At 41.6% G+C, this 12,452-nt stretch overlaps 1 protein-coding gene across 1 annotated transcript in view; it reads right to left on the bottom strand.

Moving 5' to 3' along the window:
* The window catches only part of ADCY10 (adenylate cyclase 10), a 95,678-nt gene extending 87,012 nt beyond the window's left edge, over positions 1-8,666 (bottom strand). The window contains exons 1-6 of the mRNA XM_068965159.1: positions 8,516-8,666; positions 7,722-7,826; positions 4,616-4,654; positions 4,268-4,411; positions 2,040-2,245; positions 262-358 (exon numbers count right to left, since the gene is read on the bottom strand). Coding sequence (XP_068821260.1) covers positions 262-358; positions 2,040-2,245; positions 4,268-4,411; positions 4,616-4,654; positions 7,722-7,826; positions 8,516-8,666 — 742 coding nt within the window. The remainder of the gene's footprint in view (positions 1-261; positions 359-2,039; positions 2,246-4,267; positions 4,412-4,615; positions 4,655-7,721; positions 7,827-8,515) is intronic.
* Between the last annotated feature and the right edge of the window lie 3,786 nt (positions 8,667-12,452).

Raw genomic sequence — 12,452 nt, 5'->3', positions numbered from 1 at the left:
TTTTCCTTTTATCATGGAGAAGACTTGCAAATGCTTGGAAGATGAGGGGAAGGAGTCACTGCCAAGAGAGAGGCCAAGGACCGAAGGACAGCTTTACTTAGAACAGCTATTGTGGGGATGGGAAGGAGGCCCCTTTGTTTGCTGCGGGACTGTGAGCTGAACTGAAGAAACCAGGCACTAGTAATGGAGCCCTGGGCATTGGTGTAAGACCCTACAGACCACTGGCAGAGGCAACGGCTCTTGAGTATAGAAGGTACTTACTTTTGTGGTCACCAGAAGGATAATAATCCATGAAAGCCATACACTTTGTGAAAAATTCATCAAAGTTAAAAGAAGGGGGTGGTTTTAAGAAAATAACCTAAATTTAAAAAGAGAGAGAAAGGGAGAAGTTTTTGGTTATTCTGAGGGTTGCCTGGTCCTTTGAATATAATTTCTCAACAGAAAGGGCAGGGTTTTGAATGTCCCAGACATGATAATCAGACACTGGCATACTTAAACAGTGAAGAGCTTTAATTTGCATGTAATTACATTAAAAATATCTCTGATTAGTCATTAAGATCTCAATCTTCAGTATATACACAGCAGGCCATTCCAGGGAACAAACCTGTATACTCTTCCACTCTTATAACTTTCTTTTTTATTTTTTTTCTTATTACTTTACAACATTTTAATTGAAATAATACTTGGTTAAACCGCATAGCATATATTTCTTACAAGTGTAAAAGGACAAAAGGTGCTGATGCCCCAAAAGGTATTAGGAACATCACCAGTAATAAAATTCGATTCAAGATCATGAACTCCAAGATATGATACATAGAGAATGGCACAACCTTATTTCCTTAATATTTTTGCCTCCAAAAATGGACAACTTTTAGTCTAATAATGAGAAACTATCGGGCAAAACAAAATCAAGGAACATACACCAAAATAACTGATTAATGTTAAGTGTCAAGGTCATAAAAAATAAGGAAAAACTGTTTTATAGATTGCAGGAGACTAAGTTAAAAATAACAGTGCAGTGTGAGATCATGGATAGAATCCTGGAAAACTCACTAAGGACATTAGTGGGAAAACAGGTGAAATCCAAACAAGGCCTTTAATTAGTGAATAGTATACTTTACCAATGTCAGTTTTCAGGTTTTGACTATTGCACTCTGGTTATGAAGAATGTTAACATTTGTGGAAGCTGGCTAATGGATATATGGAAAAACGCTATTGTTTCTGAACTTTTCTGTGAGTCTAAATTTAAAAATTAAAAACAAATTTTAAAGATATAAGTAATGATTGAAGAAGATGGGGGAGCAGGGGCATTGCTATCAGCCAGCTAGGTCATGCAGCCATGATGTGTATTACTGGAAGAGTGAGTCGGGGAGGCTGGGAGGGGTGTAGACTGATGCATAGGGCATGGGGTGGGGTTCTCATCTTTGCCAGCAACTTCATGCATTCACCATCTTTGCTTTCCATCTGCCAAGCAGTCCTGTTCCTGGTTCAATTAGCAGCAGAGCTCTCCTTCCTTTCCCTAATCGGCTATATCCCAGGGACAGTTCTGCTTACAGTCCAGCTTCAACTTAACTACAGTGTTTTCTGCTAGGCAGGGCTCAGGGAAAATTCTTTTTCCTCCATAGTCTTTGCTGTCCCTGCTCGCCTCCAGTTCTCATGCTCCGTGATCACTTGCCTTGAGTTAGGAGTGTTGAGGAGAGAACTTGAGGGCCAATGGCAGCCCCCAAAACTATTGTACAACCCTCTGCTCCCAGGGAATAGCCAGGAAATTTTTCATTAAACAAGGGCACTAGTCCCACCAAAGGCCTCCATACCCAAATTCCACATCCTTAGTTACCACAGAAAAGCCTGATCACTTCCTCTTGAACTCACCAGACTTGGTTCCTCCCAGAGGAAATGTCCTGGGCTAATGCTTTTTAGTCTAACCCAGACTGACCCCATCCAAATCGCCAGCTTCATAGAACCAGTGGCTTTTCTGACAGGAGACCCCTGGCATGGACTGGCATAACTTTATAGACAAGTAGCAGCATCACACCTACCTTAACTGCTCTCTGATCTGGAATCCTCTCAATTTCAATCATGCTCCTGTCACAGAGCTGCCAGCAGTTTGGGGATAGAATGACGTCATTCACCTGTGCCATGTTCTGCGCGAGGCGCACGTCATCTACGGCCTGACCAATCACCAGAAAGTAGTTTCGAGTTTCGTCTCCAAAGACCAACATGCTGATGTGGCCAGCAGCCAGTCCTGGCAGGAAGGCAAGCAAGGGTTTGCATGAGAAGTTTTGGCTTAGTCCCCAGCAACATGGCTTCTTGGACATTCAGAATCTTGAGCATCTCTGAGAAAAGTCTAGTCTCTAAAATTTTGCATAGAAAGCAATGAATGTCTCTTCTGGGCCCAGGCCTTCCCAGACGGCTTTGCTCCGGAATCTAGAAAGTTAGCTACTTATTTTCCACCTTTTTCTGACAATTAGCTCCCTATCACTCCTCAAAGTTATTTTATTTTTTCTTCAATTTATTTATACTTCAAACTACTTCTTATTTATACCGAGGACAATTTTAATGACTTCTGTTTGGGAAAGATTTGCATTTTATCAGAGATGAGGTTCTAGTTAAAAAGTAACAGGGTGAAATTTCAGGCAAGAGATAGGCAAGAAAAGGTTGGAAAAATGAGCAGGTATTTTGACTGTCAAGTGTTCCATCCCAAGAATGTGTCTTCTAGTTGTTTTTAAGTTGAGAGCTGAAGATTTTGATACCAAAACAACAGAAGACAGAATGTTTTAAAATATGATGTGTGAAAAATGTATGCGTAAATGAGCTGTGATACACAGTTCTTTCAAATTACCATAATTAACATAATCTAAGGTTGTTTTTTATCTTTGCTCTCTGATGTGCTACTTTGTCAAGACTGAATGCCCCTGATATATACATATACAGGGGGTCTGTTTTCCCTCTGAAGTACATGGATGCCTAGGCTGGTTAAAAGATACTGGTACTTCTTTAATAGCCATTAAGTATGCACCTGAAGGGTCCCCATCATTTTTCAAGAAGAATAATACATCAAAACTCTCTAGGTAGTAAGTTCGAAAGAAATATTTAGTATTAGAACAAATTTGATTTTTTTTTTAACAGAAGATTTAAAAATCTTGGAAAATTTGAATAACCTAAAGCAGGGGTCCTCAACCTCTGGGATCTAAAGCCTGATGATCTGAGGTGGAGCTGATATAATAATAATAGAAATAAAGTGCACAATAAATGTAATGTGATTGAATCATCCCGAAACCACTGTCCCCCCACGCCAGTCCGTGGAAAAATTGTCTTTCGCAAAACCAGTCCCTGGTGCTAAAAATTTTGGGACTGCTGACCTAAAGAAAGCTGAGAGCAGTTAATTGGATAACCCCTGATCCATCTTCTTATCACCTCTGATCAAGAATTCTAAAGTTTACAGTTAGGTAGACATGAATACCAATAGCACCAGTTGTAACTCATCATTCATACCTATCAGAATTTCATTTCCCACCTGTGAAATAGATCCCACAGTGCCAATATATACCTCAGGACTGTGGTAAAGCAGAAATGACACTGTGTAATGTCTGCAATACAGTATGGAAATACAGGTGATCGTTATTGTATGTGTGAATTTAAGAAGCCCTCTATTAAGTGGAGCTGTGTTGCAGGCTGACACAGCTGTGTTTTAAGCTTTTCTTGCACATGATTCTTATGAAGTAAAGAAGGACTAGTCCTAATACATTGTTGAATCTATATAATCACAAGCTGCTCCCTACTGTGCTTAATAATAAGCATTGTTGACAGCAGCAAGACCTAATAATAATAGCAGCAATAGTAATGATAAAGAGTATTTTGTGGAGTGGTTGTGCCAGGTACTATTCTAACCATTCAATTTTACTTTTTATAAGAGTTATGAGGTGGCTATTAGGAGTTCTCTTAACTGGTAAATGAGGAAACCAAAATTCGTCTTCTGGTTAGTCAAAGTTCATGACCTGATGGTGGGCCTGAGTCACGATGTTCCACTGTTTTCTCTTTAGAGGGGAGATTCCTCAGGAGATAGAACCCATACTCAAACTGCTATAGCATCTCTTCTTTCTCAAAAGCTCACATATATGTCTTTCTCTATATATATGTATATATAGAGAGAGATCCTTAATTCCTAGATCAGGGATCAAACCAGTCCTCCCTGCATTGAGAGTACAGTGTCTTAACTACTGGACTGCTAAGAAAGTGTCTTAACTACTGGACAACCAGAGCTTACCTATCTTGACTCGGATATCCAGGCCTTCTTCAGACTTCTGGGTCTCAAACAATCCATGAATCTCCAGGCTACATTTAATTACCACTGTGATGATGCTTTTCAGCTGCTTCCGCTCCACCTTCCACAGGGCTAGCAGTGCATCACCTTGAAAAGACAGACACACTGGGGGCTCCTAGCCTGCCCTGGGGTTCCGCCCTGTTTTGTATGAAATCCATACAGAAACTTATTCTTCAAACATTCCTCTACCCAGTCTGCTCCCTGCTGCTCTCTCTGAGATGTTTCCTTTGTCAGAGTACAGGAACCTTGGCACTCCTTTCTTACCCCTGCCATCTCAGTAAGCCCCCATACCTGCAAATTTTAAGATGTCTCCTCCAAAAATCAATACTTCTGAGAGAAAAAAAGAAAATAAGATGAAATTAAACTCTGTTTTTTTTTTCTCTTAATTTATGAAAGTTTCATGTGTACAGCATAACTTTGATTTCTTAAAGCCAATAAAAAGAATCTACCCTTCAACAGTGGGGCAGAAATTAGGTCAAGAGAAGAGTGATTCAGAGATAGGTTTATACTAAAGATGTCTTCTCAGACAAGGCATTTAAACCCAAGGCTCAGACAAGAATGAGAACAGGGAACTGGATTATGTACCTGCTCTGTTTCTGTGAATGGAAAGTAGAAGTTAGGATTTCTCATGAGGCCTGAGGACAGCTACCCTACTCCCATGATAATGAAATGTTCTTTATTGATCTGTGTATGTTATGAGTCAGGGCTTGAGTGAGTGTGGGTGAGTGCATGAATGACAGGACTCCATAGAACTGAAAAACAGAAAAAACCACAGCTATGGTCAACTTGAATTTTACTACCAACTTGCATTTTGTTTATTTAGGCTTTATGACATATACTGATATTTCTCCTCTTATTTTTGCAACATTGAAAATGTGCTAAATGCAATGCAAAGAGGAACTAGAAAACTGTAGATTTCTGCTTTTAATGAGGATTAGGTGTCATGGCATCTGGTCCCATCACTTCATGGGAAATAGATGGGGAAACAGTGGAAACAGTGTCAGACTTTTTATTTGGAGGGGCTCCAAAATCACTGCAGATGGTGATTGCAACTATGAAATTAAAAGATGCTTACTCCTTGGAAGAAAAGTTATGACCAACCTAGATAGCATATTCAAAAGCAGAGACATTACTTTGCCAACAAAGATCTGTCTAGTCAAGGCTATGGTTTTTCCTGTGGTCATGTATGGATGTGAGAGTTGGACTGTGAAGAAAGCTGAGAGCCAAAGAATTGATGCTTTTGAACTGTGGAGTTGGAGAAGACTCTTGAGAGTCCCTTGGACTGCAAGGAGATCCAACCAGTCCATTCTGAAGGAGCTCAGTCCTGGGTGTTCATTGGAAGGACTGATGCTGAAGCTGAAACTCCAATACTTTGGCCATCTCACGTGAAGAGTTGACTCATTGGAAAAGACCCTGATGCTGGGAGGGACTGGGGACAGGAGGAGAAAGGGACGACCGAGGATGAGATGGCTGGATGGCATCACTGACTCGATGGACGTGAATCTGAGTGAGCTCCGGGAGTTGGTGATGGACAGGGAGGCCTGGTGTGCTGTGATTCATGGGGTCGCAAAGAGTCAGACACGACTGAGAGATTGAACTGAACTGAACTGAAGTGTTGTCTGCTGCTGTTGTTCAGTCGCTCAGTCGTGTCTGACTCTTCGCGACCCCGTGGACTGCAGCACACCAGGCCTGCCTGTCCCTCACAGGGACACTGTGAGTTGTCTAGTGTTGTCTAGTGGGTGATATTAAGGTATTACTAGGAAACTCAGACCTCGATAATAGACTAGACCTAGGACTTACCTTAAAAGGATAAATCCTTTTCTTCATGAATAGTTCAAATTAATAATGCAAACAAGTTGGTTTTCAGTCATCCGTGAGTACTTCAGAACCCATTACTAGGACATAAATTACTGACACGTGGATTATAAATCATTCATCTATTCATACAATGAAATTAAAAGATGTTTGCTCCTTGGAAGAAAAGCTATGACAAACCTAGATAGCATATTAAAAAGCAGAGACATCACTTCACCAACAAAGGATCATACAGTCAAAGCTATGGTTTTTCCAATAGTCATGTACCAATGTGAAAGTTGGAACATAAAGAAGGCTGAGTGTTGAAGAATGGATGCTTTCAAATTATGGTGCTGGAGCTGCTGCTGCTGCTAAATCTCTTCAGTTGTGTCTGACTCTGTGTGACCCCATACACGGCAGCCCACCAGGCTCTCCCGTCCCTGGGATTCTCCAGGTGAGAACACTGGAGTGGGTTGCCATTTCCTTCTCCAATGCATGAAAGTGAAAAGTGAAAGTGAAGTTGCTCAGTTGTGTCCTACTCTTAGCGACCCCATGGACTGCAGCCTACCAGGCTCCTTCCGCCCATGGGATTTTCCAGGCAAGAGTACTGGAGTGGGGTGCCATTGCCTTCTTTGATGGTGCTGGAGAAGATTCTTCAAAGTCCTTTGGACTGCAAGGAGATCAAACTAGTCAATCGTAAAGAAAAATCAACCTTGAATATTCATTGGAGGGACTGATGCTGAAGCTGAAGCTCCAATACTTTGGCCACCTGATGCAAAGAATTGACTCATTGGAAAAGATCCTAATGCTGGGAAAGATTGAAGGCAGGAGGAGAAGCAGGTAACAGAAGATGAGACAGTTGGATGGCAAGACCAACTCAATGGACATGAGTGTGAGCAAATTCCAGGAGATAGTGAAGGACAGGAAAGCCTGATGTGGTGCAGTCCATGAGGTCACAAAGAGTCTGATACAACGTAGTGACTGCACAACAACAACATTTATAACATATCCTCTTAATGACTGTGTTTGAGTTATACTGATGCTAGTTTTTTGGAGTTATTGAACTTAACTAAAAGTATTACTACTACACTTCTTTTCAAAGTAATCTCTAATTTAGTCTTGTAATGGAGAAGGCAATGGCACCCCACTCCAGTACTCTTGCCAGGAAAACCCCTGGACGGAGGAGCCTGGAAGGCTGCAGTCCATGGGGTCGCTGAGGGTCAGACACGACTGAGCGACTTCACTTTCACTTTTCACTTTCATGCATTGGAGAAGGAAATGGCAACCCACTCCAGTGTTCTTGCCTGGAGAATCCCAGGGATGGGAGAGCCTGGTGGACTGCCGTCTATGGGGTCGCACAGAGTCGGACACGACTAAAGTGACTTAGCAGTAGCAGTCTTGTAACTAACACAAAACTAATCCTGCAATCTGTGTTAGTGAGGTTTGATTACATTCCTTCACTTGTACTATATTATATTTCAAAAAAGACTGGTTTCATACACATTTCATGGAGACAATGAAGAGTACTAAGCAACAGTACTCTCTCAGGTTGTAACCACCAAATACAGAAAACAATGAATATGCTTAAGTCAGAAACACTTACTCTCCACTATTGCACTTATGTAGTGGTTGAGGATCTCCACCAGCTGCTCAGCCCCTCGGTCCATGTACATGGCTGTGCTGAACTTCTCAGTCATTGCAGTAAAACCTGTAACAATTGTGCAGCTCATTTCCTTGGGTGCTTGGAGGAACCAAACAGTGTCAGGAGAAGAGGACCACACTCACTAGCAATGGGCCTCAGCTTGTAAGAACTGGCAGTGTTTCTTTTAAATGATTTTTGTGGCAGGCCAAGTGTCAGACAGTGGGTCTCCTCTATCTATATTTATTATCTTAGGGGTCAAGGAAAGGCCCCAGATAACTCTTTCTTCCTAACTTCCCAACTTGAACAGGGGTGACTTCAGTTTTAACTAGGTATAGAACTTCCATTTCATGGTAATGAAAACACATAAAATTCAATGACTTCTGAAGAGATGGTCAATTTCCTCTTAAGCTGTAAATAACATTGGAGAGATCATTTCCAGAGGTCAGTTTTGCCTGGGATTGTGTAGGACTTGGAGGCTGAGTCTGAAGTTGGGACAGGGACACTGGAGCCTGAAGTACCAGGCCCAGGACTTAGGCATCTTAAAGATTTGCCCATCACTGGACATGCCATGCAAAGGAAGATGAGAGGGAGCCAGGTCCACAAGCCAGGTCATCCCTCCTGTCTTCTCAGTGGGAATAGTTGTAATAACAGCACGGAAACTCTGAAACAGCACCCATACTCTGCAGTCAAGCACTGTGTGTGATTTTGATGCAAACCTATTGTTCACCCACATTAAATATCCCTTTTGTGCTTGCCTGAAATATCAACAAACATCAAGACTCCATCAAAATTATCCACAGAAGGTCTCTCTGGAGAGAAATCTCCATAGACAATGAGGTCTGGTAGATGAGCTGCTATTTTGACGATGGCCCGGTCCTGTGATTCAAGTTCTCTTCGAGTGTTCATGTTCAAGGCAAATATTCAGGATTGTATGATCACCATGAACAGTCCAGAATGGACCTTCTAGAAAACAAAGCTGAGATTGGAGGCAGTCTGACTTATATTCATTCACTCACTTTCCTATTTCTTTTACCCCATCTGCTCTAACCTGCAAAACGCTCATTTAAGCGGCTGATGTGATAATGGCTGAGTTGTTGACCATCATTTGCATGAAAAGGTGAGCCCTCAGGGTGCAAGCGCTGAGGCAGAGGGACCAGAGGCACTAGTGCTTTGGTCCAGGCCCTTCCCTTTCTGTCCTTATGTTCCTTCTTTCATTCCCCCTTCCCTTTAGGTCTCTTATTTTTTCTCTTTTTTGAAAACTAAAAAAGAAAGCATAAACATGAGTTTATGTGTGTGAATATTTATAGAAAAGTGAAAGTGAAAGTCGCTCAGTCATGTTCGGCTCTTTGTGACACCGTGGACTATACAGTCCATGGGATTCTCCAGGCCAGAATACTGGAGTGAGTAGCCATTCGTTCCCTTCTCCAGGGGATCTTCCCAACCCAGGGATCGAACCCAAGTCTCCCTCATTGCAGCCGGATTCTTTACCAGCTGAGTCACCAGGGAATCCCAATTGATAGAAAGGTAAATAGCAAAGTGGAGGGTCATATACAAACAAGAGATGAAGTATTTTAAGGTATAGATACAAAGAAGTAGAGAAAAAGAATTAAAAGGGGTGTGTGTATGTATAAGACTTTAAACCGTAAATGGAAGGAAACGTGGAAATGTTGATTTGTTCCCTAGTTAGTTCTGAGAAAACTAGGATTCCCTAAGGCATTTCTTTGACTGCTGGGGTTAATGAAATGCTCACACCTGAATGTGGTGAAAATCATGCTGAACCACCCTGAAATAACATAGCCAATATTTTCAGAGCAATTCAAGTTCCTGGAATAAATGATACAGATAATGAGGGAGTTTTAAAAAAAAAGGAGGGACTGATACTCACCAACATGAAGGAAGTTGTTAGTAATTTCAACGAGACGTAAGTCATGTTGAGGTACATAAGAGTATTAGAAAAATTGAGATAGTTTACATATATCTTTTTTACATATAGCATTTTTTTAAAGTCAAGGAAAACATTAGTATATTGGCATATTTTACAAAAAAACCCTTAAAAGGGACAGAAACCTTTAAAAATAGCCGCTAAATATTAGGTATTAGATAATCCTTAAAAGGAAAAACTTGGTAGATACAAATGTTAAGAAATGAACAAAAGGTAGGAGAAGTATAAACTAAGTTTTTTTTTTAAAAGGAGTATCACTGCATATGCTAGGAACAGTCAATAGATAATAAAGACATCAGATAAATATTTTCAGATAGTAAATTTGATAAGTGCTATATGAACTTATAAGAAGGGTATGAGAATGACCAGAATGAGCTGAGACTTAGGAAGATGTTGAAGTTAAGAAAACCTAGAGGGGCTTTTAGGCTTTATTGACAGAAAGGCGATTAATAAAGGAAGAATAAGGACAAAGCTTAACTTGATGTACTACACAACACTTGTTTGTTTCTGTCTTCTCCATTATGGAGAATTGAAAATATAACAAATATTGACAAGAAAGAATTGAAGTCCAAGATAAGAAAACAGTGTTAAAGTACAGAGTCATTTAAATTCAAGCAGCCATCCCCAGGGCTTCTCTGGTGGTTCAGCAGTAAAGAATCTGCCTGCATTGTAGGAGACTGAGGTTCAACCCCTGGGTTAGGAAGATCCCCCAGGGAAGGAAATGGCAACCCACTCCAGTATTCTTGCCTGGGCAATCCCATGGACAGAGGAGCCTGGTGGGCTACAGTCCATGGGGTCAAAAGAGCTGGACACGAGTTAGTGACTAAACCACCATCACAGCCACAGCCATCCCCAGATAACCCATATCCACTGAAATACATGGAAAGAATTGACAGATGTAATTTCAGTAATCTCAAAAAATAATGGAAAGGCCTTTCCTGGTGGCTCAGTGAGGGCTTCCCTGATGGCCCAATGGTAAAGAATCCACCTGCCAATGCAAGAGACAGGTGTGATCCCTAGGCTGGAAGGGTCCACACGCTGACGAGCAGCTAAGCCCGTATGTTAATGCTACAGTTACTGAGCCAGTGCTCTAGTGCCCAGGAGCTGCAACCTCTGAGCCCACATGCCGCAGCTGCAGAAGACTGCACGCCCTAGAGCCCGTGCAACAAGAGAAGCCACTGCAATGAGAAGCCTGCCCGCCGCAGCTGGAGAGCAGCCCTCGTTTGCTGCAGCTGGAAAAGCCCATGCAGCGACAAGGACACAGAATGGCCAAAAATTTTAAAATAAAATAAAATTACTTTTAAAAAATGGAGAATGTGAGAAGGGCTGGAAAATTAGAGGCTGGTACATTTTCTTCTGAACTTCAAAAGATGAGACTACGTGTGGATTCCAGAAAACATAATTTGGTAAACATGGCACTATCAGTCAATACAAGCTAGTTTTGCTTCATCAATGGAAAACTCCAAAATCTCAGTGGCTGGAAATAACAATGGCACATGTCTTACTCATGCCACATATCCACTGTGGGCTTCCCAGGTGGTGAAGAATTTGCCTGCAATGCAGGAGACAAGGGTTCAATCCCCGGGTTGGGTAGATTCCCTGAAGAAGGAAATGGGAAACTATTTCAGTGTTGTTGCCTCAGAAATTCCATGGACAGAGGAGCCTGGTGGCCTACAGTCCACGGGGTCGCAAAGAGTCGGAAAGACTTAGTGACTAAACCACCACCCCGTGTTCTTTATAGGTAGGCTGACGCCATACTCTATTGTTGTCTTCATTCTGGGACCCAGGCTGGGACATTTCAGTTTCCCAGACACAGTGGCAACAGAGGATTCCACTGTAGACACCTTCTTAAAGTGTCCTCCCAGAAGTGACTTCACTTCCACTGAAGTGATATTGGTTGGCCAAAGCAGGAAGGTGCGATCCTACTGTGTGTGCAGTGGGAGAGAGAGCTGGGATATTTGTGAGTTGCCATATTCAGTAATAGGGTTTCCCCAGGGACTCAGTGGTAAAGAATTTGCCTGCAATGCAGGAGTCGCAGGAGACTCCGGTTCTATGCCTGGGTCAGGAAGATCCATGGAGGAGGAAATGGCAATCCACTCAAGTATTCTTGCCAGAAAAGTCCCACGGATAGAGGAGTCTGGTAGGCTACAGTCCAGAGGGCTGCAAGGAGTCATACAGAGCTGAGCACAGAGCACGCTCCATAATACATGAGCACTTGCATCAGTAAGAGGTGATGAAAAGGAATTAAAATGGACTCAGAGCTAAGAACAAACTGGCCTTATTTCCTTTTTTTGATTTATTAAACTTTTAAATCAAGAGAATGCTGTCTACAAAGCATATCTTGGATTTAACAAGGCGTTTGGCCAAGTTTCTCACATCTTTGTGGGTAACATACTAAATTATAGGAGAGATGAAAATGTTCCTAGCAGGATAACGGTTAGACCTAAATGATATTGATTTGTGTTCTAGTGTCCACTCAGATGGAGCCTCCACAAGTGTGCTAGAGGACTCAGATAAAGATACAGTTGGAAGGAAAGCTAATATATTGAATGATAGAATCTTAAAATATCTTAATTGACTGAAATAACAATGAAATTTCAGAAGAATGAATGCAAATAAGTACTGTGCTTAAAATTTTAACAATATCAAACCCATAAGCATGTAGCGTAAAAGACTAGATTTACTGCAAATTCAATGCTGTCTTTCAAAAAACTTATTGAAGTATATAACATGTACAGAAAAGGCAAAAT

The sequence above is a fragment of the Capricornis sumatraensis genome, chromosome 2 (genome assembly GCF_032405125.1).
Source record: "Capricornis sumatraensis isolate serow.1 chromosome 2, serow.2, whole genome shotgun sequence".
NCBI lineage: Eukaryota > Metazoa > Chordata > Mammalia > Artiodactyla > Bovidae > Capricornis > Capricornis sumatraensis.
This window is presented reverse-complemented; position numbering and strand designations above follow the sequence as displayed.